The sequence below is a fragment of the Sturnus vulgaris genome, chromosome 9 (assembly GCF_052056855.1).
Source record: "Sturnus vulgaris isolate bStuVul1 chromosome 9, bStuVul1.hap1, whole genome shotgun sequence".
NCBI lineage: Eukaryota > Metazoa > Chordata > Aves > Passeriformes > Sturnidae > Sturnus > Sturnus vulgaris.
Window position 1 is genome coordinate 22935785 of NC_142251.1, and position 27986 is coordinate 22963770.

Here is a 27986-nt window from a genome sequence, read left to right on the forward strand (position 1 = left end):
CAAGGCCAAACACACTTTGTGTGCTGATAATCAAATTACCTGTCAGCTTTAATTCTTGTCTCAGTATGCCATCAAAGCCAGCTTGTTTTCAGGACACAATTGTTAATAAAAATAACAGTGAGATCAGTATAGAATGGATAAAATGCAAGCACAACCCTTTGGCTGCATAAAATGTAAATACATTTACAAAACTAGATCTGATGTGGATAATATGCAAACACAACCATCCAGTACTAAAACCAAGAACAAATTCCAAGACAGAAGCTTGGCTAAGCTGCAAAGCACAGAAAAATGGGGAAGACCAGGAAACATTGAGCTCAGATTACTGGGTTTCTTGAGGGCTCTTCCGTTTCCACAGCTGGGCTCCCTCCTGTCATTTCCATTTACCCCCACCATGATGATGCTGTGTAAAGAGGAAAAAAGGGGAAAAAGACATGAATCCAAATCCTGACAGACCCCAAGGGCTCCTCAGAGCAGTGAGCAGGCAATATCAGCAGAACTGCCTCCTACAACCCCCGCCCCATGCCTTTGGCAGCAAGCTCTTACGTTCACACTGAGGATATGTAATCACTCCATTCATGCACTGTGCTCTGAAGGTCTCTCTCGGGGAACCCTGCTGGAACCCATTCTTGCACTCAAACACAATGGAGTCCCCTGAGTGATAGTATCTGCTTGGTGAGCTGCGTGAGTGCAACCGAATGTTGTTACTGTTCATGGTTTTCCAATCCAAGAAACAGTTTCCTGCAAAAAAAACCTTCTGGTGTTAGCCTGTTGTAGAGAGCCTGGTGCAGGAATGGCTAGAAGAGAAAGGCCATAGTCAGATCAACTTGGTGAGGCTAGCAAAGTAAGCCTCAGTCTCAAGGATACAGTGTCCTTGAGATAAGGAAGGCACGCAGAATTGAGAAAAACATGAATGCCGAAGTGCTTAGCTAAGCAGCACATCTAGACCAATGAGGAGCTAAGATTTTGCACTATGCATGAGCTAATTAAGCACTGTATTTAATCGCCACTCTGCGTATCAATAAACGAGACTTTGCTGATGACCATATGGTGTCCGCGTCTCCCTTCTCCGACAGCCTGTAGATCTCACACTGGACAACTGATGCTCTGTTGGCACCGAGTGCCCCAAGTGCCCTTTCCCCAGCAGTCTCCCCAGCTCAGGTGTGCTGGGCCATGAATTCTTGGGGGCACTACCCCTCCATTCCTGCAGCTTCCAGAAAGCTCCCACACCCTGGCTCAGGGCCGGGAAAGGCAAGGGCTTTCTGCTTCCCTCCAGCACTGAAAATACAACAACAGAGCAGCAAAGCTGAAGAGGGGATGACTTACTTCCTGGTGTGCACCGTGGGTATTCCAGTGTCCCCTCCACACACTGTGCTCTGAAGCTAGAGGAACTTGTGTTTTGCAAATATCCCGGTTTACAACGGAATTCAATATAGTCACCCGATGTGGAGTACAGCTTGCTTTGTGCAACCCATTTCAGCTCAATATTGTTTCTGTCCATATCTTCTTCTGATGCCGTACAGGCCACTTGAAAAATCAAGAGAAGAATCTCAGCGCTTCATAGAGACATACCACATGTAACTGTTATGGCCCTAGAGCCTACAGAAGTTCTTCACATAAAAAAATGCTTCCGAGTATGTGCTCTGAACCTCTGTTACTTGCAACAGAAAAGACATTCTCACATCCAAGCTAAAGGGAAAAAAAAAAAAAGCCCTGGGAGAAGTCTTGTCACAGGGACAGTCAGGGCACGAATGAAGCACAGGTGGGGAAGACACCAGGCACGAATGAACTTCCCCATATATTTTTTGAGATTCCTCCTTCCCTTCTGCTCAGTACTTCTCTAAATTTGTTTTGTCATCCTGGAGGCACCCTTGGCTTTGCCCAGGTTTGCCACTCATGCAGACCCATCCTCCCAGCTCACAGCCTGCTGGGTGGAGCTGTGTCCCCAGCCCGAGAGCACTCAGGAGCTCTGCACAAGTAATGGAGATCCCCTCACAGGGACGGTTCGGCCACCTCCCCTCCTCGTGCACCTCTTGGCAGCAGAGGGGACTACACAAGCTGAATTTAAGAAGAAATTTCTTTGGGACAAATAGGAGGACTCACTGCCTTTCTGCCCTGCCAGCATTGTGGCCCCAGCACCAGTGCTGCCCTCGGGGTCTGAGAAGAAGACAAGAGTAGCAGTAACAGAGCCTTTGGCCCCCCAGCACATGCTTCAACCTACCCAGGCAAACTGGGGGGCTTGTCCACTGCTCATTAAGACAGGTGATTGTTGGAGATCCTTTTAAGATATAGAAATCCGGGCATTTGTATTCCACAGTATCACCTTGTTGATATTCTTGCATGGGGAAGACAAGAAGCTCTCCACTTTGAATAACTGGAGGTGTGCCACATCTTCCAGCTTGTCCTGAAAGAAATTTTCCAATCAGAGAGGAAGTTTGACTGCAGAGAAGGTCTGGTCAGAAATCCCACCCACACTATGTTGGCACTACTCAGAGAAGTGGAGGAAAACAGAGAGGAAACAAAACTGCTGGCAGGACTAAGAGTTTCTCATTTCTCCAATGTTCAGGCTCACAATTGCCAGCTAACCTCATCTGGGCACTGCTTAAGTGCTTGTAGTTGTCTGCAGGATTTCATCTTGTCCTGCATAAGGTGTGGCACTTGGCCCTCTTGAGTGAAGCCACCTGGGTCACTCAACTTGGTAAACTCATCCCATCTGAACAGAGACCTGCGAAAATGGCCTTGTCCTGACTGTGCCAGAGCCAGAGCTGTGCACCATGAGGGCACTGAGCTGCTAAATTACAATGAGGCAGCTTTATGATGCTATCTCTGACAGGAGGCTGGATAGAGAGAGAAAGAGAAATTACCTTTGCATTTTGGTAGCTCTGTCCAGGTCCCATTCTGGCACACTACAGTGGAATTCCCAGTCATCTTAAAATTTTTCCAGCACTGATACTCTGCACTCTCCCCAGGGACATACCTGGACTTTTTAATACCTTTAATTCCACCACCAGCAATTTCTGGAGGAGGTTCACATGTCACATCTGAAAAGAGACATTGCTGCAGTCACCTGTGCAGATTTTAAGATACTCATCTATACAACCAGAAGTGAAAGGAATTAGCCTTGTTACAATTTCTGTACAGATTTTCTGCCTCAGGTGGGTCACAGGAGTTCACCATGGGGAAAGCAATGAGGTATGGAAATGTCAGCAGAACACCGGGACTCTCAGGAAACGGCAGGGTCAATAGGAGTTTCTAGAAAAAGCCAGTGTTTCTCTACTTATGCACAAGAGCCACACCAGCCTTGTCTCTTGTCTCTCAGGGGAACCCTGGCCTTCCTGGAAACCACAGTGGTAGCAGCCAAACTGATTCCCTGCTGAAGTGCAGACCTCTGGAGGGCTGGTGGTGCCGGAGGAGCTTGTCAGCCTGTGCTGCTGGGAAAGCACAGCCAGCTCCACAGAGCTGTGCTCACCCTGCAGACACAGACTGGGACGGGGACTCTGGAGCACAGCTCCTGAACGTTCCTTGTCACAGGAACAATCTTTCCACTTCCATGGCCCTAGGAGATCTTACATGGTTTAGATCTGGCTCTCTGCTGGGGTCTGCATTGGTCAGAGTGGAGCACTGCAGAAGAAGAGCTGCTTCTCTAACCTACAACTGCTTCCATTCAGCTTTGAACATAAGAGAGAAGCCTTTTTGTGTCTGTCCACTGAAAGTCACTGAAGTGGTGGACACTGGGGAAATACCAACAGTATACAGGAGAATGACAGAGGAGCACATTTTAGGCCCTGCTGCTTCGGAACGTTTTTGCTATTGATGGAAATATTCCCAGTATCTCTAGAAGCATAAAGTTTAATTAAAGTGCTGTGCAAGGAAGCAATAGTAAGCTCAAAGTTGGGGTAGCCAAAGAAAACAAGTAAAAAAGGCAAAGTCTTTAGAGTATTTGGGTAGAGAGCTGGTTGTTTCCATGCTAACAGGCAAGGGGAAAGCACAGATTCCTACCTCTGCAAACTGGTGCTTCTGACCATTGACCACTTGAACAAAAGACGTAACTTCTATCTGCCATCTGAAAATTGCTTTCACACTGATAGTACACTCTGTCCTCAGGCATATACCTGTCCTGAAGAGGGTTTACAATGTACCCATTGGGGATCTCGGGCGCGGCTCCACAGGTGACATCTGCAAAGAGAGGAGTGTGCAGTGAGAGACAGAAGACTCACACAACACAGCATTCGAGAGCTCCTGGGGAGCAAAAGCACTTTAAGTGATGCACATAATTTTCTACAGGTAGAAAAAGAAGGTTTATTCTGATATATTACATGGCTCATTCTGCAATGCTTCAGCACTCAGTATTGTTTGCCTAAAGTAACTAAAAAGAGAGACCAGCCAGCTGTGCTGCACAGCATCATGTGCCACCAGTTTGGAGAGTGACATGATTTATTTACTATTTGAAGGTTCTGTCAGCAACTGACATACTTAGTGATGTGAAACTAAGATCCATTACCCTACAGTTATCTGCTCCTTTGCAGTCAGCACGCATCCCTCCATGTCTGCCTGTTTGATTTCAACAGAGAGACAGGATTCAGCTACCAGCTCCAGCCCACAGGAAGATGATTGCTTTGCTGATCTACCCTGCTTGTTGTTTCCCAGAAGCCAGGAAAATAGGTATGGTAGCAGCCCATTCAAAGCAAGTCACCTGTTGGTTCTATTGACCTGACCCACCTGCATGCCCAAGTAAAAATTATTTTAATTCACAACATGAAATGCTAAGAAGAATCATGGATTACTTAGAAGTAGAACCAACACCTTCACAGAAGGGTTGTGCTGTCCAATTTCCCTTTCTGCAGATAATTTCAGGGGGACCAGAAATCAGGAACCCTCGATCACACTGGTAGCGAATTGTTTCACCAGGCTCATAAAATGCCTTCCTTCTGCCTTCAAATTGAGCATTGGTAACTTCCGGAACACTTCCACATGACATTTCTGAAAAGGTAACAGAAATCTGATGCTCGAGTTACTGTGATACACACTGAAGAAGTGTACTTTTTCCATCATACAGGTGCTTTAGAGAGCTGTTTCTAACATCAGTATAGTCATCTGCTGACAGTGGATTATATAATTATACTTCATAACTGTATAAAAGGTAGCATACAGAAGATTAGGTAAGTCATTCCCTCAAATATACAGACTTCAGCTGCCGAAATACTTCAATTCTTTTGCTAAACATGCCAGAAAGTTTCACTTAAGGTTTTTGTCCCTTGCTACACTGATGTGATTTCCATCCCTGAAGCACCACAGCAACTTCTAGTCACCAGTGGACTCTGTAGAAAAGAGATCCTTGGATGAGGACGATATGCCTAGGACTCATCTGGCACAGATATGAACTGAAAAAAGACTACAAGAATATGAAGGAATATTTAAAAATTAATTTAAAATTTTCTGAATGCAGCTGCATTCAGAAAGTCAGTTTTGCATCCAAACAGGATTGTTCTGAAGACATTCATGATGGAAGAGAAGATTCCACAGCAAAATATGGAGTGGAAAAATACACTTTTACTGATCAACCTCCAGTTTAAAATTCTTTCCTTTCATCGTTAAATGCACTTCAAAAAAAGTAATTTTTTATATTACCCAAGCATGAAGGAGCTTCAGTCCATTTTCCCATAGAGCAATTTGTCTCTGTTGGTCCATTTAACATGTATCCAGAACGAGAAACATACTTAAATCTAGCACCAGGCAGATAAATCGTTTTCCCTTCTCTTTCAATTTTTAAGTGTGGACTTTCCAGCCTGGGAGCATCAGCACATTCTACAGACTGTGGTGGCAAACATGGTCTTTCTAAAAACGCAGACAACAGAGATAAACAATAATGCAAGACAATCAATATTGCAACTGTAACTAAGTAATAAATAATTTACAGAATACTATTTAAGGCCCCCAGTCAAAACTGAGACGTTGTTATGCAATATACTAAACAAAAAGATAAGCACACAGCTCTGCAAATTGTATATACCATCTCAGGTAAGTCTGTAAATGAAAAGACTATAGTTGTTTGCAACCTTTTTAGCAACTTATGTTCTATTGCTTTCCTGCAGTTCCCTGCTCGTGGTTATTTTAAACAGCAGCCTCCTGCTCATGATGACTGCAAATGAGTAACATAGATATTCATAACAAAATGATGGAAAAGAAATATGCCAGTACTGACCCACACAGTGAGGTGGTGATTGCCATTTCCCTTCTGTACAGGTTATTTCCTTTGTACCAACGAGCTGGAAACCGTCAAGACATGAATAAGCTGCTTTACTCCCATTCCTGTAGTTTCTTCCTACTGTTGTCTGCCGAGCACCAGACACCTGAGGTGGAGGTGGGCACATACTCTCCTCAGCTAAGGACACATATTCATGTTACAATAGAACAAAGAGAAAGTGTAGCAGTTCAGCAGAGATTACAACACAACCAAGACAACACCGGTGCTAGATAACTCCAATAGCTATCTTAAGCTTTAATTAATACTATGATCATTTTGTTCTGCTTCAGAAACACCAGAGCTGCCTTCAGGTGCTCATATGCTTTCAGAGTCATAGAAAAGACAGTCACAGTTGTCTACACCAAGCTAAGAGGGAGTTTCTTGCAGTCCTGCCCTTCTTTCTCACACAGCTGCAAACTCTCATGTGCTTTTCCTGTTCCTCTCTCTATAATGAACTATTTATTTTAGGAAAACTGAACCAACATCTGGAGTTCTTTCTTCAGACTAAGCTGATAGAGCTAAATGAGAAATCTAAAAGAAAAGAAAAGAAATAGGCTAAAGTTTTTCCACTCCAGGAATGGAGGACTATTTGTGCCAAAGGAAAGTAAAGGAGAGAATAAGGTAGATCTAGGACAGAGATCTGAGGAGTCTTCCAGAGCCTGGTTTCTTGCTTCTAGTGGTTCCAGAAAACTGAAGTAGGGACAGTGATTGCCATACTTCTCCCACTTCCAGGCATCATTTCCCATAAATCTAGTATAAACAAAGAGAGGAATGAGGCAATGGCTGTTTTATAATCACACTTTCTACAGACAATATCCTGCTCTGCCATGCATAAAGGCAGCCCTAAAGACGTTGACCTCTGGTGTGTGTGTGTGTTACATATGGGCAGCCTCTTCTGGGTCTGTGGTTTTTCACTGGCCAACTCAGCTTTTTTCTTATAGTTTCACTAGGAAGCAATTGGAAAAATGGAGGAAAAAACAGAATAGAAAAACTTTGAAGGTTTAGAGGAAATAAAGGAACTTTGGTTGGAGCTTGAACTATGTGCTCTCTGTTTTGCATCAGAGTAAAGCCCTTTTGAAGAACTGAGCTTAAAATTATCATTGCTCTTTTCTCACATCAGAAGTGCCAATGGCAACCATTCCAATTGTCAGAGTGGAAAGCATTAAGTCTGCCTTACTAAAGTGGTGCATCTCTAAACCTACTTAACTGCTCAAATGATGGCCACAACTACCTTTTAGCATATGATCAAGTAAATATTTCTATTTCAGCCTAGTGATACAATGCTAAGACTCCTTAATAATGAACATGTATCATGCCTGCATCAAAAGAAATGTTGCAAATGTAAAAACACACCTGTACATGCAATCTCTGGTGTCCATCTCCCAGACACACAAGTTGCCTGTTTAACATTTTCATCAGTTAATGTACACACGTAATGTATAACTTTATGGAACCCAGTCTTCCTTCTTGACATGGCATACTGGCCAGAGCGCACCAGCTTAACATCCTCTGGAACTACACATCGAGGGGATGCATCTGAAAAAAAAAAAAAAAATCAAAAAAAAGAGCTTTAAAAACAGATTTAGATCTGACATATACTGATGAAAATATCATCAGCTGACAGAAGTTTCACGTTAATTTGAGGAAGAACTTTACTGGGTGGGTGCTTGAGCAGGGAGGCTGGACCAGGTGACCCACGTGGTCCCTTCATTCTGTGACTCTGTGAGAAGGACTAATCCACATAAAAGTGGTTAGGCTGGGATAAGCCTAACACATTGTGGCTATTAACATTACTTTAAATTCCTTTTAATAATTGACTTTAACTGCTGGGCATGTGTCTATTTCCTTCCCTTTACAAAGCTATAGGTGCAGACATGAAGGACATGCTTCCATTTAAAAGGAGCAAATTAAAACACCTTAGTTTTGATGCATGAAACTACAGCATATCTGGCTACATACTGATGGCTGAAGTCCTTCAAATTTTGCATACAACTATGCTACACTCACATCTCAAATATTATGGAAACAGATTACCAGCACAAACAGGTAAAGGCTTCCATTCTCCATTAAGACATTTTATTTTCATTTCCTCAGTATTGTCAGAGCCTGGTTTACATCCACAAGTTACTTCATCCCCATGTGAATACTGGCTCTGGTCTGCCTCATACAGAACAATGTTCGGGATAGAGGAAGGTGATTCACACGGTGTTCTGTCTTCTGTTGAACAGAGCAGAAGTATTCCACAATAATATAGGAATCACATGTCAATAGCTGAAAAAAGCTTAAATAAAAATAACTGTATCTGCATTTGGTAAACCAAGCCTACACTCAAGAATTGTAGCAACTAAATTTCAGCACAGCTGGAGTAGGTATATCTTTTAGCCAGTTTGCTAAATTGCTCTCCTGTCATTTCCCTTCTTTTTCAAACACTGGCATGATCCTCAGGTAGTTTCGTGGACAGTACTTTCCCAAAGTGTTGGTACGTAAACCATAAAGAGTAAGGAAGATTTCAATTAATTCAAGTCACCTGAATCACTGATTCTGATCAGTCAAAATTAAAATTGATCATACACCTGCACATTCATAATGTGCCCTTTCAGTTAGAATTATTACAAGAACTGAAACCCACTGTAAGGTCTCAGAGGACTGTAGAGCTGTCACCTCTGCAGATGTTGTCTGTGAGAACAGCAGCTCCTGCTTTGGGTTGGCACTGCTGCAGTGGTAATGACAGCACAAGGTAATGCCTTGTAGTGCAACTTTATCTTATTATTTTATTACTTTGAACAGAACATTACATCTGCAAATACGTATTTTTAATTGTGAAAATATCTATGATGCAATAGCCTACAGAGAATTACAGACTTCTCAGAAGTAAGAGCTGTGTAGATTACCAATGCAAGAGGGAGGAGATGACCACTGTCCATCAATACATTCTATTTCCTTTGATCCAACCAACTTAAGTTCGCCATCACATTCATATTGCTTTCTGTCTCCATGCTGGTACTGTTCCACAAAGCCATCAACAATACTTCCATTGGTAATCTCAGGGGGAGGTCCACAGCCTCTGACACTCGCTGAAATCAAGAGATCAAATCTGTACTCTGAACTCAGTACTTTCACCACAGTTATATGTTAAGTGCAACATAAAACAAAATAATTTAAAGTGAAGAAAAATCAGTGGAACGGGTTAAACAGGTAATTGATTTATGCCTTTGAATATCTGGATTCATGTTGGGCTGAAGATCACAGACAGATACATGTGACCTAGTGTCCTGGTTTAGGGACATCATAAGGTTACCCTCAGACACCTAGGCTCACTTTTGTCTCTCACTTCCATGCACTGTTCAACACCTGCTCTGAGAAAAGTGGTTGATGAAACCAACCCAGTTTTAAGGAAAATTGACAATTCTGCAAGGAATAACCTATGTCCTGAAAGCCAGCAAAAAAAAAAAAAAAAAAAAAAAAAAAAAAAAAAAAAAAAAAAAAAGAAAAAATATACACATACACACAGAGTCTATTAAAGGAATTCACTTTTGATGCAGTGAGAGGAACCCCTATTAAGGGAGCTTAAAATATTCCCAAGCTAAAGAACTAAATATATGAAATACACTTGCTTTTAAATGCAAAAGAGTGTGAGCAAAAAGAAGGATGGCGGAGTAAAAGTCACCAAAAAAGCTGATTGAGTGGGAAGAAAGGGAGGTCCCTTTCTTCTTTCAAGCTTTGTGAAAACCTATGCACCTCATGAGAGGGCTCAGCATCAGCACAAGAAGCTCTTCTCAGACACCAGAAAGTTTTTTCTAAGCTGAAAAGAATGCCAAGTACAGGGGTACATATTTTTCCTTCTGCATGAATGTGCTCATTCTACTATAGGAAACAAAGAATTTGACAGGAAAATCCTTCACTGGGTTTCTTTTATTTGGGTCCAACTCCGTGTCATCTCCAAAACCATTTTTTCTTTCAATTTCACGTGATCACAAAAAAAGAGCACAGGATGCAATATCTCATGGGTATCAATATTAGGCAAAGGCAAAACTAGGACCTTTGGAATATAGCAAGAGAGGACACTACTCAAATTAATCATTGCCATACTGCACATTATTTATACAGTTTTGAACAGTAAAATTTTTTTCAAACTTAAATAACTTGATTAATATTTTATGCAAGCCATTTACTATTTCAGTTTCTGTATTGCAGAAGACTTACCTTGACACACTGGTGGTGATGGAAACCATCCAAAGCGGTAGCACTGAGTAGAGGCAGGTCCCACCCTTATGTGGTTTTTTGCACAGGTAAATTTTACAACAGCCCCACTGAGGTATTTACCCTCTTTAGGAGAGAAATCTCCGTTTCTCAATGGAAGAAGTGCACATTTTATTTCTATGGAGAAAAAATATTTTAACTTATAGTGGACAACCTACAGAAAGTACATGAAATGCTACTGGTTAGAACAAAACCAAAAAAAGGCTTAAAAAAAAAAAAGGTTCACTGAGTGTATACAGAGAGTGACACTGATTAGTAAACACAAAAATATTCACCATGACACTGGGGTGCTGGACTCCATTCTCCGTTTTTGCCACACACTGTGATATCAGTTGGCATGTTATTTGCAGTTTTGTATCCTTCCAAACATGAATACTCAATTTTATCTTCAGGCATGAACACAGTTTTGTTTGTGTGGTGAATCGAAATGTGCCCTGGTGCTTGACATGATTCTGAAGCATAAAACAAAGGGTATTTAGTTATCCAGAAACACTGCCCTTTGGAAGCATCATCCCTGTAGGTATATTTGAAACATCAATAATTCTGCATTGTCAGAACATTATTCTAGAATGTGCAGCATATTCCCATATTATCTATTGCATTAATCTTCCAAAAATTGTCTAGAAGTAATATTTAGGATAAATATTTCTTCTTTAGATTCAATTATTTCCTTTTCCTACATATTATCATTATCATCATTATTATTAATTTAGGTGTCATAGCAAATGGTTCATACTGCTGTTCCTATGATCAGTTGAGAGTTAGAAAAAAGCCACAAAATCCTAGGTAAAGGCAGTCTGAAATAAAAGGACAAGATAAAATAGCAGCTAAAGTTGGTCAACATTATGACCAACATATAACAATACAAGATTAAGTCTCTTACTGTACTATACCTGTGTTCAGGAGAGGAAGGAACTTTGAAATAATGAATCTTATTTGTCTCTAGTTTAATCCCATTTAAATAAAGTTCTGATTGGCAGAATGCCTCGGTTCACAGATGTTGCTCCATAAACTGGGATAAATTTGGCCAATGTACCTTGTACAAGCTAAGAATCACTGAAGAGGTTAGTGATTACCATTAACTCAGTGCTAAAGAGACCCCAAAAGATCCTTTACATTTTCTCTCTGTTTCTTGGAGCCTGAGAGAGGTTAATCTCTGGAGGATCAGCCATTATCTGAGTATCTCTCTGCCCAGTAAGAAACCTCTACAAATCAAGGTGACAAATCTCTGAGGCCACAGGACACACTGGTGACAATGAGAGGGAGCTCTGAAATCTTTAGCTACTCACTGATGCACTTTGGAGGTGGAGTCCAGCCACTCCCTTGGCACTGTGTGTGTCCTGTTTCTTGTCCTTCTGGAGTCACAAAGCCAGTGTAACATGTGTATGAGATCTTCTGTTTTAAATAGAATATTGAACTCTCCGAGTTCAAATAGCCATTCTCTAAAGTTATAGTCTGGCATTTTTCTGAAAGAGAGAGACAAGATTTCTTCCAAGTAAAGTACTGCTAAACTACTGTGCATAAACATCACAGCAGAAGGATAAAAACAGAAGCAGCAGTAGGATTTAGAAAATTGTTTTATACATAGTCAATTGAATACATTTTTAATACATAATGCTTAATGTTATTTAAATGGATGGAAGCCTTATATTCTGAGAGAAAACTTTTGTAGTATGTTAAATTCTTTACTGCTAAATCATTCTATTAAGGACAGTCTTCATTTTCAGAAATCACTGCTACAACAAATAGTTTTAGATAGAAACCTCACCAAAATACAAGCACACTCACTTTCACGGGTACATCTCGGAGGAGGTGCCCAGCCATTCCTTGTGCACGTGATTTCTTCATGGTGAGCTTCGTAGCCCTTGTAGCAGACATAGCTGACTTTTTCACCTTCCCTGTAAAAATCGTCCAAGCCACGGCGTGGGACATAACCATTTTCCATCCCTCTGATGGAACATTTTTCTAAAGAAGGAAGGAAAGTACATTTAAACACATAAGTTTCTACAGCAAGAAGTGAGGGAAATTAATCTTTAAGAACTATTACTAACACACAGGCCTCCAAGCACCTTTCTGTAGCCTTGTATGGCAAAAAGATACTTGTGTGCAAATTTGAATGAAAGCATGTTTTGTTTCAGTGCCTTGTGATTAATTGTCCAGAGGAACAAAAGTGGAAGTTACTGCATAAAGTGATATGAGGTGGCCTAGTAACCAAAATCTCATACTTATTGTTCACAAGCAAACTTGGCTCGCTTCAGTGCTTCTCACATCAGTATGCTCTGGTACATCTCTAAAATGTTGATGTATGCCCAGAGAGAACTCCAGCAAATTTTATCATCTCTGTGGAAGTGCAGTAGCCTCTCAAACCAGCTCTAGAGATTTTAGCAGCAGTTTAGCACACTGGTTCTAAGGCCTCCTGTCCCCAAGAGCCCAGACATAAGGCAGATGGCTAAAGTAGTGTTATATTGTGTTATCTGAGTGCCTGCTCCTTTCCTTCAGGAAGGGCTTCACTCATTTCCTGCACTGAGCACCACTCCACTGAGGGCAGTAAGGAAAGAGCAACCTTTTGTAATCCACTTTTGTGCCCTACCAGTAGGTAGGAACTTTGCTGTTGACTGAAGATGTGTGAGAGGAGGCCTCATCTCGCTGTTTTAGATTAATTTTAAGTGTAATTAATTTTAAATCTGAGTCAGTGTACGTGGTTTTCTTGCTGTTACCAAGATCAATTTCAGCTTATTGCAAAAGTGTGACACCTTTTCAGCTCTAAAAGTTTTCCAAAGGGACGAGGCAATGCTTCTCAGAGAAGATGAAGACTAAGTGCCAAAGTGCCCAAGCCACTGAGTAGAGTAGAAACTCTGTTCGTGTGTGCAGCTGTGGTGCAGATGAAAGTATGTGCTTGCATGTTACCCAGAAGCCAGAGAAGAGGAAGGTTTACTATATATTTATTACTCTAATGAATATTTTCAAGAGTAAACCATCTTCAAAATCCAAAAGCATAATTTCAGGCTGCCCCCACTGACAGTTTGTGCTCTGCAGATAGGGAGACAGTCTGTGTGCAGTTCCAGGGCTCAACTAAAGCAGTTTGACTTTCAGAAACTGTTTCATTTTGTGTTCCATCACAACAAGTTCTGCTGCACAGACCTTTGATTGAACCAGACTGAATTAAACCAGAATTAAGTATATAGTAGAAATGTACTTACTCAGGCATTTTGGCTGTGGAAACCAGCCCATTTCAGAACAGGTACTTCGAACCCAGGTAGCTCCACTGGGGGTTGTATAGCCATCGAGGCAGTAGTAGTCTATAGTCTCTCCAAATCTTCTTGGGAAGTAATAATGTTTGTAATTCTCATATGAACCACTTAACTTGCCATGTTCTATAACTGGGTAGTCACATGGTTTCCCTTGAAACACAATGTAACAGCAACAATATCAACACATGCATGATAAAAAGCTCAGGGCACAATTCAAATTCGGCTTCATCATCTGAGTGTTTTGAGAAATGGACAGAACCAGGACTGCACACCCTGGCAGATCCTAAGGAGTGCAGAAACAATTGTGCTCTACTGGGGTCTTTGCCAGTGCCTATATCTGTGCTACTTCCCTCAATTCCATTGCAACCGACAGAAATCCAGCCAGCATTCTCAGCAGACTCCCGAGGATGATTCATGAGACCAAAGGTTAGTATTCATTGTACAGTGAAATGACACTGTAGAGGGTCTTGATTAAATTTACTATTCTGACCATAAAGGGAGCCCAGTCATCTGGCTCAGATATAGAAACTGATCTGTGAACTCTTAAAATTGAGATGACACCTGCCATCTCCATTTATAGTTTTTGGGATCCTGCAGCAAAAGCTCTTCCTCTTCTCATTTTTAAAGCTGCAGCATTTTAATTTTCTCCACTTAGTTCCACAAAACTGACCCTTTCTAGGGACAAGTCCAGGATAAGAGGAGATTCTCAGAAGCTTCCATTCAAGTTTACCCAGGTTCCTCCCAAAATGCTCTGACCCAGAGCCTACATGCCAGGGCAGAGCAGATTACCCACTGGACAGACCATTGAATAAGGAGTGAAGTGGGCTCAGAATGACCGGAATTTTAGAACCCAGCTGATACAGAGAAAACATTAACTCAGATACTAAAAGAGCATGCTTCAGAAATAGCTCAAATAATCTTATCCAAAGGTTTCTTTACAAGGCTGATTTCATCAGGGTTTCTCTCACATTCTAAGTTTTATTTTCAGTGATCAAATATCAAAAGAGTGTTATATCATGAAGCTACCTGCTAATTTATATAATTTTTTATATTGTGCCTACTGGGCAAAACTATCATTGCACTTATGGGAAGTTTAACCCAAGAAAGAACTCATCAACCATCAAGAATACCTTGCTTTGTTATCTGACAGGTTATAAAATGGATAAAATTCAGTGACTGTCATAACACCAAATTACAACACCAAGTAAAAATCTACAGCTGCGATACTACAAGGAAAGCTATCTTCCAGTCATTACCTGTGGTTTAGCTACTTTAAACTCCCCATGTCCTCTAGTCCTGACTGGGATGCTATTCCTCAGATGGAGCACAAACCTTCCTGACAGTGAGCTGACTATAGCACATTTTAACAGATTTTCAAATACAGTAAGAGGTAATATGTGTGTTAATAAACACAATGTAAATCTGGATTATACCATTGTTTTTCTAGGTGATTTTCCTAAACCATCAAATTAACCTTTACAATACAAAGAAAAAAAATAAGCAACTGTCATATCTAATGCTCCTCAAGTTTTGTTCTTAACTTCTTTTTTCTGAGATAATTCCAACAATTCTATGTTATAACTTCATTCATGAGAGCTACTTACGGACACAGGCTGGCTCAGGCACCCAGCCGTTCTTGGTGCATTCAGCTGTGGTACTGCCAGTCATCCCTTTAAAATTATACCCAGCATCACACTGTACTGTGATTCTATTACCCAGTGTGTACTTGTCTCTTTCAGGTGTAAAGATCCCAAAGGAAATTTTTGGAGGAAAGCATGTAATTTCTAAATAAAAACAGGGGAAAAAAAAGAAAAAAAGAAGATGTTTAAATTTATTGCCTAAGTTCTTGCTTTCATGGTATATTGGTCATAACTGCTTAAAATTGCTAGAATTTTATTAAAGAAAAGGTTACATTTCTTCCTCGCTCTTAGAAATGTATGGTTCTGTAAGAGAAGAGTGACACCTGTTACTAATGTCAATTAGAAGATTAAAACTTAATTGCAAAGAGAATGGCTGGAGGAAGAACGGGAGGCCATCAAACTAAACCTGACTAATTTTTTCCCAGATCATTCTGCAGCTGGGTTTGCTGGGCTCATTTATGGACACCATCCCAAAGGAGGGCAGTTGCACTGGCAAGTCCTAACTGCAGAAATAATTACACTTGACTAGGAGCTGATCATTCAAGGGCGGTGTGATTAAGATTAGCGTCCTTCACTGACACTGGAAGTATTTCAACAACTGAAAAAGGTCAAGAATCTTATTCTTAAAAACTCAAGATATCTTTATGCCCAGAGAAGTCTGGGAAACATATTTATAAACCAGAGCCTGTCTTTTGGGGCTTTTTTTTTTTGGTCTTCTTCCAGTTCAGAAAATATCATCAACACTGGGCTGGGAGAGGATGACTGTAAGGTTGTTCCTGCTGTGGAGTGAGGGTGGGTGAATCAGTTTTCATGCATGCCCTGCTGAATCCTCTAGGTCCAGTGATAAGCCCAGTAGGATCCAGAACCACTATCTGAGTACACCCCAAGTACCAGAGCCCAGTGTACCAGTGTCTAGAAGAATGTTTTGTTTGGCACTCCTCAAAAGCAGTATGTTGTAAAACTGTAGGCAATGCATATTAATTAGTATCATTACTAATCTTGAATCACAAAGGTCAAAAATTGAGTGGGCCCTGAGACTGACAACAAGTCTTTATTTCTAAAGGAGTCTTTCTGGAAGAGGTCCCAGGAAGGTGGGTGGTGCATAAAATCCTACAATCTTGCTCTGTTGCCAATATTTTTCTTCCAGTTTCAAGATTTTGGCAATTCCTTGAAGAAAATTCAAGGCACTGATAAATTCCCCAAAATTTCGTCAAACTGTTTCAGTTGGGATATGATGTGCATATTTGGAGATTTAAATACAGCCTTTAAGTGCTGTCATTGAATTAAACTAAAATAAAATCCATGACCCAGAGGGCTGGTGTCAAACACGACTAGCCTCAGGAACTATGGATTGAACATGAACTGCTCAGAAGGCATTTAAGAGTTAAAAAACAATAGGGAGCTTTAGTATTGTAAATATATTAATTTGCAAAGATTCACAACAACATTCTGGTTTTGCTACTGCCCTTCATGGAAAACTCTTATCCAGTTCTTTGGTCCCTTCAGAACTTCATCTTTCCAGTCTCTGAATATTGGATGTGGATGGATTTATTTTGTTATGAATGAATTTATTAACCTCTAAAATTACTTCCAAACCCAACTAAAGTGCAAAACCATTTTAGGCAAGACTGACCAGTGCAATAGGGAGGTGGATTCCATCCCGATTCAGTGCACAGTGCATCTGCTCTGTTACCATATTTGTATCCTTCTTCACAGAAAAACTGCATTATTTCATTTTCCTTGTAAGACTTCTTTGAAGAACTGACATATCCATGTGGAATTTCTGGCACGTCACAGGTAATTTCTGAAATCGGAACAGACAAAAATTCAGGTATTTTTATTTTATTTGCTAAGAATAAATTTCTGTGGTAATAAAATTTAGTTGGGTTTTTTTGGGTTTTGGTTTTTTTCTTTTTTTTTGGGGGGGGGGGGCAGGAGAGCAGTATTAATCTAAATTCACAAAAACTTTCGCATTTGGAAGCTGCTTGGAACTTATTTGAGCACTTAGTTGATTCTGGGTTCCAGGTGGAAAATGTGGTGTAGCACAGCTTCAATTGTAAATTGCTTCATGATACAGATTTCAGGGCTTTGCTTTGGATTTTAATGGATCCAGAATCAAGAGATAAGGTAGAAGACATTCCAAAATAAGAAACTAGGCTAGCTGAAATTTAGGATTTTTTACTTTTCAGATAATTTCTTTGTAATTTCCAGAAAACCTAATGTGCTCTCAGAGCCAGTAGGTTATGAATTAAATTATGACATTAAAAGGAGAAAATAATTACGGTATCTGAAAAATTGACACTAGAATGCTTAATATCTCTAAAAGAACATCAATGTTCCTTGTCAAACCAAAGAAAATCACCAAGATCTTGCAGTTTCCTAGGTCACAGAACAGGACACTAAAGAGCTCCCTTGGCTTCTTTTACTGAATTTACTTTGTGTTTAAAATGAAATATAGCTCATGGAAACTGTCATTTTAAAATGAAATTCACTATATTCTGCCAATGTTACAAGAATAAATGTTTAATTCCACTTCATGCTGTACAAATATAATAAACGGGGATTTCAAAGTGGCAAAATGAAGCACTGGAATTGTGAACAAATCATAAATGTATTTGCCATCCTGACATGTGTATTCTGCTCTTCTAAACACATATTTCATGATCAAATAATGTAGAAATAATCTAAGAAACTTGATGTTCTGAATATTTAAGTGTTTGTTACCACAATCTTCCTGGGATTCATTCTCATATCCTGACAATCCAATCCCATCCATTCTTTTTGCAGAAACTGGGAGGGATAATCCCATCCATCAGTACCAGCTGCAGGAAGGGCAATGTGGGATGGACCGGCTGAAAAGCAGTTTTGCAGAAAAAAAGTTGGTGGTCCTGATGGGCAAGATGAACAGGGGCCAGCAATGGGCCTTTGCAGCAAAGAAAACACCTTGGGCTCCACTGGGAAAAATGCTGCTAGCAGATCAAAAGAGGTGATCCTGCCCCTCTACATCTCTCCAGGTCAGGACTTCCAGTAGAGGAAAGAACAGGGACATGCTGGAGCAGATCCAGTAAGGGACAGGAAGATAATTAAGGAATTGGAAAAACTGACAGATAGAGAGAGGTGTATGAGAGTCTGGAATAAAGAAGGCTTGGGGGAGGAGGGACAGTCGTTTTTACATGTGTAAATTCTTGCTCCAGTGGGGCAGGCTAAAGTAAAGATGATGGAACTGGACCTTTCCCACTGGCCACCAGCCATACAGTGAGAAGCAATGGGCATGAACTGAAATACAGGAAATGCCACTTCTAAGTTTTTACTAAAGAGAGTTGAACCACTGCAGTGGGTTACCCAGAGAAGCTGTGGATCTCCATCCTTGGAGATATCAAAAGCTGACTGAACACGTATAATTGCCCCAGATAATTGCTTTGAGGGACCTTGAGAAGTCCCACACCACCTCACTGATACTGGGGTTCTGTAAAAACTAAACACAAACCTTCCAACTTTTCCAAACACATTATAGTGTGAGGAAAGAAAAACCCAACTTTTTTTTTGTATTCTATATTCCCTAAAAATTAAAATCTTACTCGTTTACTAAACTTGGTTCACACAGGTTCAAAGTTGTTTCTGATTACTTTGGTTAAATCAGCACTGAAGTGGTTGACTCTTATGCAGACATATCAAAGAATTTGACTGCAACCTGGCAAAACATACAGCTTGTAGGAAAAATGTGAAACAAACAGATGGTCTATTATCATTATATTAGTATCCAACACTATTATATTTCTCTTTCTTATCTTACTTTTTCATATATGCAGTGGAGATTATTTACAGACAAACTACACTTAATTGCTATGAAATAAACTGAAAACTTTGTGGCTTCCCATATGGCAACCACAATTTAGGAGTCTGTGAGAACAAAGCTTCTTAATGACACACAGTAAATAGTGTCCTTTTTACCTTGGCACTGAGGCACATCATTACTCCATTTTCCATTAGCAGAGCAAATGACTTCTCGAGGTCCAACAAGCTTGTATTTTGCATTGCATTCAAAATTCACAACCTGGCCAAAGGAATATTCTTGGCCTAGCTCAAATGCACCAGTCATAATTATCCTTCCATTTTCAGGTTCTTGTACAGGTAAACACTTTATCACTGGAAAAACAAAACAAGGAAAAGAAGAAAAAAAAAAAAGTAATTTTGAGGTCTAGTCCATAAAATAAGCTGACACAAAGTTAAAACACAGAGAAATCACTCTAATTTCCTTACACACTTAAAAATACACACTCTAGCTATGTATTCAGATACCATTTGCAGCAAGTATAATACAAAGCCCTAAGCAAAAAGACAGAGTGACATAGGAAGAAGCTTTTAAACCCTCTCTAATCATCTCCTTCTCTGCCCTTGAAGGCTAAAGACAGAGCATCCACTGAATTATATGACCTCACCCAATCTAAATTATCTTAGGATCCTGCATTCTATGGATGGCTAGCTGAGCCTTGACTGACACCATTAAAATTTGCCAAAATCAGTTGACTTTGTTTAGAGTTGTGCCAAACTAAGTTTGCTATGGACAGACATCTGGAACAGTCCTCTACACACTGCCTACAACAGTTCAATTAAATTTTATTAACTAAAATTCTAATTAAGGATATCAGAGCAATCATATTACTGAAGTAAACAAACACAGTGGCAGGCATTAATTAGAGCTCTTGTACCTCCCAATTTTGTACCTGCAGGAAAAAAAAATAATTAACTTATGTCATCAGATATGTCTTATTAAGGGGGGAAATGACAATTAAAGCTCATTCTTAGATGTTTACATGGATATCATTGAGCAGGTACAAAAGGCTTCTGTTTTTTCTACCAAAGCTACTTCTCTCTGACATTTGCCATTTTAAAAGTCATCTGCCTTTTCCATGAGCTCATACTCTGTCTCCTGGGTTCTTCACATTTAGGGCATTCTACAAATTCTTTATTTCAAAGGCAATCATATTTCAATGAAAACTCAACCATGACAGAAATAACTTAGGAGGACTTTGTCTCATACTGGTGAGACATGACAAAAAATGTCGAAAACCCTTGCTCCATATGGAGACACACCTCAATACCTAAGTGCGAGGGGTCTCAAAATTCAGTAGAATAAACACAAAGTATTTAAATCCAAGGAAATATCAAACTACAGACAACAAGCTCTAGTCAAGATATCTACTTTCATTTGTCCTTAGAGACCTTTTTCTAACATCAGATGCTTAACCCAAAGAAAAATGTCACTGCTGCTCATATATGTTAAAATAAAGCAGTAAAAAATTATCCCTGTGAAGAACAGGAACCTTATTTTCATGATCATACAGGTCTGAAACTGGAGAAAATGTTTCTAAAACCATAATCTGAGGCATCCAGTCTATGATGTCTTTATCCCCTTTGCTCTCATTCTTGCTTGAATGTCTTCCACAGTATGCTAATAGGGAGACCTTAACAAAATCTTAATGCTTAGGATTTTCACAAGGATGGAGGAGGAAAGTAGCTAAAAACACATATGCCTTCACACTGGTTTGAAACTCATCATCTCAAATGTTATTTGCAACCATGTTTTGCAGGCAGCTATTCTATCAAGGCTTTTAGGTGAGGCAGAGCTTTAAGCCAGTCTGGAAGTGACAGGACTCCACTTCTTGAAGGGATTTTAACAAAAACTCACTGGGCTAAAAGAGCTGAGCAGTCACTGTAAAAGCTTCACTCCTGCCTAACTTGAATTTAAACATAGGTGAATTAATACTAGTAAAGCAATCACAGACCATTTTATATAGTATCAGATAGAGAATTGAATGTCAAACTCCATTTACCTTCACAGTGAGGGATGTCATTGCTCCATCCATCTGCCTGACACTCACGGTAATTCCTTTGGCTGAGCATCTGGTATCTTACCAAATAAAAAGTAAAAAATGCTAAAATACAGTTTCATACAGAAACAACAGTGATGCTGGTTTTGAAGCAAATGAAGACAGCTTCAGGTGTTCCAGCACAGAATAACCAAAATGTGACAGCACTGGGTAGTTTTTTACCTTAGTTTTCCCTATTTTCTTTCTTTTAATTACATATGGGAAAATATAAATTCAAATCAGAGAGTAGGAAGGAATAAGAAAGAAGGCTTCTTCATTACAGAGATTGTAAGCTTTGGCTTGCTCTATCAAATGCACTGAAATGACAGTGAGGAACTGAAGGGATTAAGGAGAATATTGATTTTGGAACTCTCTTTGTGGAACTCAGGCTAGATTCCAGTAACGTAACAACTACAAAAGCATGGCTAAAGCACTGTACCAAAGCTGATTTGCTTTCCAGGAATAAAGTATCCAGACACAGGCACAATACCATGTATTTGACTTGCTGCAGTTTTCACTGGAGAAGATGGATAGAAGATTTCTTTCAAGCATTCATTGAAGACACGTGAGTGACTCTGCCAGAAATGTCTTCCTTCAAATATTTTTTACAGCACATAAGCAAGCATTAAATATTAGTAAGTTGTATTACTGAGAACAAATCTGTAACTGACAGTATAATTAACACCTTTTGTTAATTCCCATACATTGAATTAAATGAGTATTACCCATCGTTACAACTGTATTCAACTCTGGCACCAAACACAAATTCACTTCCACTGGTAAGTTCAAAGAAACCATACTCAGTGTCTCCAGGATGTCCACAGGGCTTATCTGGTTGGAAAACAAGGGAAAAAGCCTTACTTACACTATACATAGGAAGGTGACAATGAGAAAGACAGCATTTTTCCAGTGATTGTAGTGTAGGTCTTTGAGGGCTTTCAAAAATTCAGAGGTGTTCAGCAGAAGTTTGATTGACCTCTCCTTTTTATCACTGTTTTCACAGATTTCAATGGTAACATGCTGGAGTATGCTTATTTTTAAAAAACAAACAAAACCAACCTACCTACAACAAACCCCCCAAAAACGAATTAGCCTCTTTTATTCCTTTAAAAAGGCTGGACTCATATTCAGTTTTATGACAAATTTATGGCAATTTTCATACAATTTGTGACATAATCTGGTCCAAAACCTCCACTAGAGAATCCATCTGTGATTAGAAATGAAATTTTCTCAATCTCCTGGGGATTGTGCTGAATCAAGTGAGGCCATCTAAAGCCACAGGAGTTATTCTGGTCCTTAGTGCCTGCTGCTCAAAGCTCCCCACAGGACTTTCCTTACGGCCTAATCCTAATTCTTTGCTTTGGATTCCCAAAAGAGTGGCAAAGATGAACACATCCTCCCTCCCACTCATCCCCTTCTGATCTCATAATATGGACTGCAAAATAAACTGCATAGCTGAAACCTATTACCCCTCCTCGGCAGAAATCTTTCCTGATTCTTGTCAAGCAAGGCAATTTAATTCTTGGGGCCTATCAACATCCTCCATTTTTAACAGTAAAGATGTGTTTGGGTAGGCCCTAAACATGCTCCAGTGGGATTCCGAGCAGATGGAAACTCCTGAGCAAGGTTTCTGTCGTCTGTCCTGCCAAGGGACCGTGTTCCTCCCAGCCTCCTCTCTCTCCACGAGCTCCCTGCCGGTGGCAGCAGCTGCTCACTGGGTGGCAGCATTTGCTAAAACATGCCACAAACCACACCAAATTTTGTATATGGTGTTCACTATTGTGCTTTGTATATTGTATTCACCGTGTTCACCGACTACTTACACAACACAAAGTAAAAAAAGCTTTTAGTAATTTATTAATTCTTATTTACTGTATGTATCAATCTCTGAACAACACCCAGGTCTTATAGTCTCAAATCAAATATTTATATCATATTAGCAAAAATTTTGTATGTTAGATACATAAGCATAACCCCTTGTTTCTAAAATTCCTTTGTATTTAAGCTCATTTATTACAGAAAAGAAGTATCTACTGACTAATGATAACAAACTCCAATTTCTTCAGTAATGAATTCTGTATGAAGGTGTGAGATACTTGAAAACTCTCAGCACAGTGTGCTAGAGATAATAAATAGCAGCTCTCATTCGAATTGTGAATTACAGCTTAGAAAGAAAAGGCAGGGAAAAATAATTTCCCACTTTCATAGAACTAGTTGAATAAACTGTCTCTTGACTCGCATTCAGAAGCTAGGTTTGTGCTTTATCCTTCTTAGACTAAAAAAATTTGAAAGCAAGCTTCTAAGAACTTAATAATTGATTTAAATAATGTAAATTGAGTTAATAAGGCTGGCCTAGAATAAAATCTTCTGTAAAGAAAAAAAAAATCCTTGAATCTGGAGAAAACTTAAAAAAAGCTCCATTACACACACATCCTTTTTAATGTGATATTTTAAAGAGTGCAGAAAGAAGTAATTTACAAGCAAAGGTACAACTTCACATTGACGTCACTGGCATGGAATATGGTCTGCCAGATGAAATGTCTGCAGATATTTTGCATAAATACTTACTTCTGCATTCTGCCACTGGGGCCATCTGCTTCCACTCTCCATCAAGGCACTGAAATGCAACTCTTCCAATTTTGATGTATCCAGGCCGACAATTGTATGTTGCTTGAGTCCCATGTGGATAGGGAGGCTTGTCCCATCTTTTAGCAGGTACTTCTTTTACCCTCCTAGGAGGAGGTGATTCACAAGCTAAAAATTTTAAATTAAAACAATAGTGACTGAAGTACATGCTATAAACACCAAAACAATCTTGCAATAGGAAATGTAGCAAGAAATCCTGGGGCCATTTGTGATCAAACCAGCGTGTTTTCTACTGAATCAGCACAAAATAGGAAATCGGCAAAGATCCACATTTTGTAGGAATGTGAATAGAAGGACATAGGAACAGCCAGGACACTGGTGGGTCACGAACTAGATTTTAGTTACAAAGCCTGAGAGGAGATCAGTGCCCTAGTTCTGACTGCAGACACCTCCTACCCTTCCATCTGCAGGAGCTGCTCCTGGCCTGTCCTTCCCCTGCCACAGAGAACAACTCTGCACTCTGGATTTTCCTTTCAAATTATTTTCCTCTCCACCCACCACTACCTTTACTGACATTATTTCACACGTCACTTGATTAAGTTCTGCCAAACTTTCTCTCCAGCCTCAGATCACCTGATGTTCCAAAACTTATTTCCTCTTCTTCCTTACTTACAAGTTCCTTATTACACAATATAATTAATTCTGGGTAGTCACTCTGACCCGTAGCTTCCAAGCATTTTCATTCAGTTTGGGGAGTGGATGGTGGTGTCTGGTTTCTTATCAGCTCAATATTATACAGTCCTTGCCCAAAAGCTCCTTTCTGGGCCTTCTTCAGTGCACATGAAATGCACAGCCAAGTCCATATGAACTGCAACAAATGAGCCTAAATTCATTTTATTAAGACATTCCTCAACAGCTTGAGAATGAGAAAAGTCACACTAAAGAGAAAAGAAGCAAATGTTGGGAAACTCTTAATGAAAGACTAAATGATTTTGTCAGGAAATAATTGCCTAATTTCACTGCTTGGGTGACTGAAATGTACCCATGCTGGAAGCTGAAGCTTCACCCAGAGTAACAGAGTCTGAACAGCTTAGCTAATTAAATGCAATGAACTCTGTTTTCCATCTGAACGTGAAAGGTCAGCATTCATCAGGAATACATAAAGCAAGCTCTGAGGAATAAAGCCTTGGTAAAGGAATGAAATCTCTGTATAGAAAGTAAATGGGAGAAGAAGTGTCCACCAGGGAAGGAAATCCCTTGGTGAGTAGATTCATTACTCAGCAGACACCTGGCACAGATATCCTCTCCCCAGTTTAGCTGTAAGGCCACGGGTTTGGGAAAGCAGCAGTAGTCTCACTGAAACCTTCTTATGGGTTGTCCAGGTGCTGCCTGGAAATAGGACTATGGGAAAAATCTTTGGGATCTTTCCTCATGTGAGGGATGTGGAGTTTAAGCCCACTGAACTGCACTGCAGAGATCACACCACACATTAAGTAGCTGATGTGGTAAAAGGTGCATTTTATCTGCTTACTTTGTGTTAGAAATCCCAAAGTGTGGAAAGTGAGTTTTACTTGAGTTTACAAAGACACACCCTTGAGAACTCACTCGTCGTATTTCAGTCAGGGGAGTACCAGCCAAATTAGAGGCATAATTTTATAAAATTTTTAAAAACTGGAAAAAATATTTGTTGCAAGGAAAAAATAGTATAATTTTAAGTGTTCTGTATGGCATTTTGAAAATATAAAGAAAATAATGTCATTTGTGAGCTCTAATAACTTTAGTTTAGCTGTTTTAAGTAGAAAGAAGAATTAGACAAACTTTGACAATACTGCTGATGTGCTAAAGGAAGAATGTGCCCACACATTCACATTTTTCCCCAATTACTCTGATAAGTATTCTCCCTCGTATGAATAATTACATCTGAATAAAAATTGTTTCTGTGCACTAGAGGGTACTAGGCTACTCTAATAAATGTAGGAGAGACTTTTTTTAGCAAGAAAAGACAGATACAAATTGTAACAACATTTTTTGCAAAATGTAGGAATAAGCAAAATCAAGAGGAATCTTCTAGCTGGTTCTTTCAAATGTGTAAAAATGGTTAGTTTATCCAAAAAGTTCTTTGCAATGGTGAGAAAAAGAATATTTTAAATTAGACCTTTTTGTCTGAATTAGCACTTTCAGTTTGCAAGCTGAGAGCACACACTGAAATCTATAATTTGAAAAATAGGTTATTGAGTACAGTGAGAACTTCTTTATTCCTCCCTCTGAACTGTATCATATTTTTATTGTCTGTTGTGCAGAATGCAGCCTCTTAACTCTTCCTTGCATTAAAAAAATAACCCAAAATGAAAGATAATCTCCTTAGTCTGTTCACCATTACTGAGATGTGCTGGGTCTTGCTGGGTTTTATCTCAACTTTTCCCCACTCCCGCCCTGATGCTAAACTGAGTGTTACCATCAAGTGTCACAGTATGTATATATAAATATATGTGTCTGTGTGTGTGTGTGTGCAGTTTATTAGTGACTTGAGGTGAAGAAATCTACTGGCAGGTTGTACTTCAAAGTTGTATTAATTCCATCGTGCACTCGCCAATACTGGCGGGTTTTATTTCTGTATCAAGCAGCATGCACTGAATGGATACCTTCAAATTCCTTACTGACAGACCAGAAGAGCTGGAATTAACTCATTCAGTCTTTATATGTGACTTGACCTCAGTTAGAAATAGCTCAAGCTGCTTTTTTTTGCCAACAATATGCTGGTAGCAGCTTCTACAAAGTACAAGCAAAATTACAAATCCAGGTACAAGCAGCTTTCAGTCCTTGGGCAAAACCCAGCTCTCAGAGCAATCCTCATAGACTTGCAGCATGAAGCTTAAACAAGAATCCTGCATGACCCATGGTAATAGTTGTTCTGGATAAATCAAATTTTGCTACATTCACGTTTCTTTCCAATCTCCCTGACCTAAAGAAAGCATTGTGAAAACAAAGCGCAAATTCAGGCAAACTTTCATTTCAAATTCCAGGACTTTTCTGCACTTCTTTGCAAATAAATTAGACTATTAGTTGCTTTGAGGCAATATTTATTTTTATTTAATTAAGACAGGACATTCCTTTAATTTTCTGATTTTTCAGTTTTTCAAAGTAAAATCCATTGGATCTTTTGGATTAATAAGGTCTTCATAACTTTCAACTAAACTTAAAACCAGCCTGAACCAAGCAAAGACATACCAGCTCAAAACCACACAGCACTCTGCACAACAGCCTATGCAAAGAAATTCAGACTTAAAGCAAACAAATAACTAAGGATACACTAAATAATATAATCACAAACCAAGAAAAATACATTGAACAGACAAACAGAAAGCATCAGAGGTTTCTGAAAAGATACACAGAACACCAGCAACCTCTTTAAACATGAAAAAGCATACCTGTATATATTTATCTCCTTTCCTAGACTAAAACCAGTCAGTGAATAGATATATTAGAAGCTTTGCAGTCAATGTGGTAATCATTCATCTTCCTCAGATCACCTCACAGGCTATTCCAGACAGAAACAAAATATTTCAGAAATGTGCATTTCTATTTTAATCTACGTTGCTTCCTGGTTTTAGACATTAAAATAATTAGCAAACATAATTAATAGAAAATTAGTTGTGTGGCTCAGTTTATAGTGACATTAACCATTTAAAAAGTTGGCAACAGAGTAATAATTGCAATAGCTATCTAAATAGATAGGTGAAAGTAATCCTATGACAGGACACTAAATACTAGAGGTGCTAGAATGCTGCCAGAAGAAATGTCAATTATTGACAGAAGTTCATGAAAAAACCTACAAAGCCTTTGTATATTGCTTTAGTTACCATCTTCACATGCACTCCAAGACAGGAGTTAGAGCTTACCTCTTTGTGCAGCACAATGCAGCCAACACAAGAGCAGAACTGTGTAGCCCAAGAACGACATTCTAGAGATTCAAAAACCCAGCAAACACATCCAGTATTGTGGCCTACTTTTTTTCATTACTTTGTGTTATTTCCACTCCTTTTTTACTTAACTGGTCCATGGACTGACCTTGCAAAACATTTATACTCTGATTTCAGCAGTCACTTCCCCTAAACCTCTTGCAACACACAAGTGT

General features: G+C 39.6%; 1 protein-coding gene across 2 annotated transcripts; it reads right to left on the reverse strand.

Annotated features, from left to right (window-relative positions):
* Positions 1 to 21: 21 nt before the first annotated feature.
* CFH (complement factor H) lies at positions 22 to 27935 on the reverse strand. 2 transcript variants are annotated; one of them, XM_014885869.2, is made up of 24 exons: positions 27751 to 27935; positions 23834 to 24019; positions 21991 to 22096; positions 21230 to 21306; positions 19347 to 19541; positions 17029 to 17199; positions 15360 to 15539; positions 13705 to 13905; positions 12293 to 12469; positions 11794 to 11970; positions 10780 to 10956; positions 10448 to 10621; positions 9136 to 9318; positions 8279 to 8461; positions 7598 to 7780; positions 6203 to 6382; positions 5629 to 5835; positions 4804 to 4980; positions 4000 to 4176; positions 2865 to 3041; positions 2222 to 2404; positions 1327 to 1527; positions 547 to 741; positions 22 to 403 (listed from the first exon to the last, which is right to left on the reverse strand). In XM_014885869.2, exons 1-24 carry the CDS (start codon positions 27809 to 27811, stop codon positions 384 to 386), a joined length of 3948 nt encoding a protein of 1315 aa, XP_014741355.2. In that variant the 5' UTR covers positions 27812 to 27935; the 3' UTR covers positions 22 to 383. The 2 variants fall into 2 exon arrangements, with proteins under 2 accessions (XP_014741355.2, XP_088026261.1); XM_088170135.1 differs by lacking the exon at positions 4804 to 4980.
* Between the last annotated feature and the right edge of the window lie 51 nt (positions 27936 to 27986).

Bases quoted from the DNA above. Each gene is read 5' to 3' on its own strand.
- CFH (XM_014885869.2), bottom strand. From the start codon at position 27,811: ATGTCGTTCTTGGGCTACACAGTTCTGCTCTTGTGTTGGCTGCATTGT. The intron at 8,462-9,135 runs GTAATCTACACA...TCTGTTCAACAG, and splicing joins ATCTCCTCCCTCTTGCATTG to AAGACAGAACACCGTGTGAA. The intron at 7,781-8,278 runs GTAATCTGTTTC...TTTTTTTTTCAG, and splicing joins GCCTTTACCTGTTTGTGCTG to ATGCATCCCCTCGATGTGTA.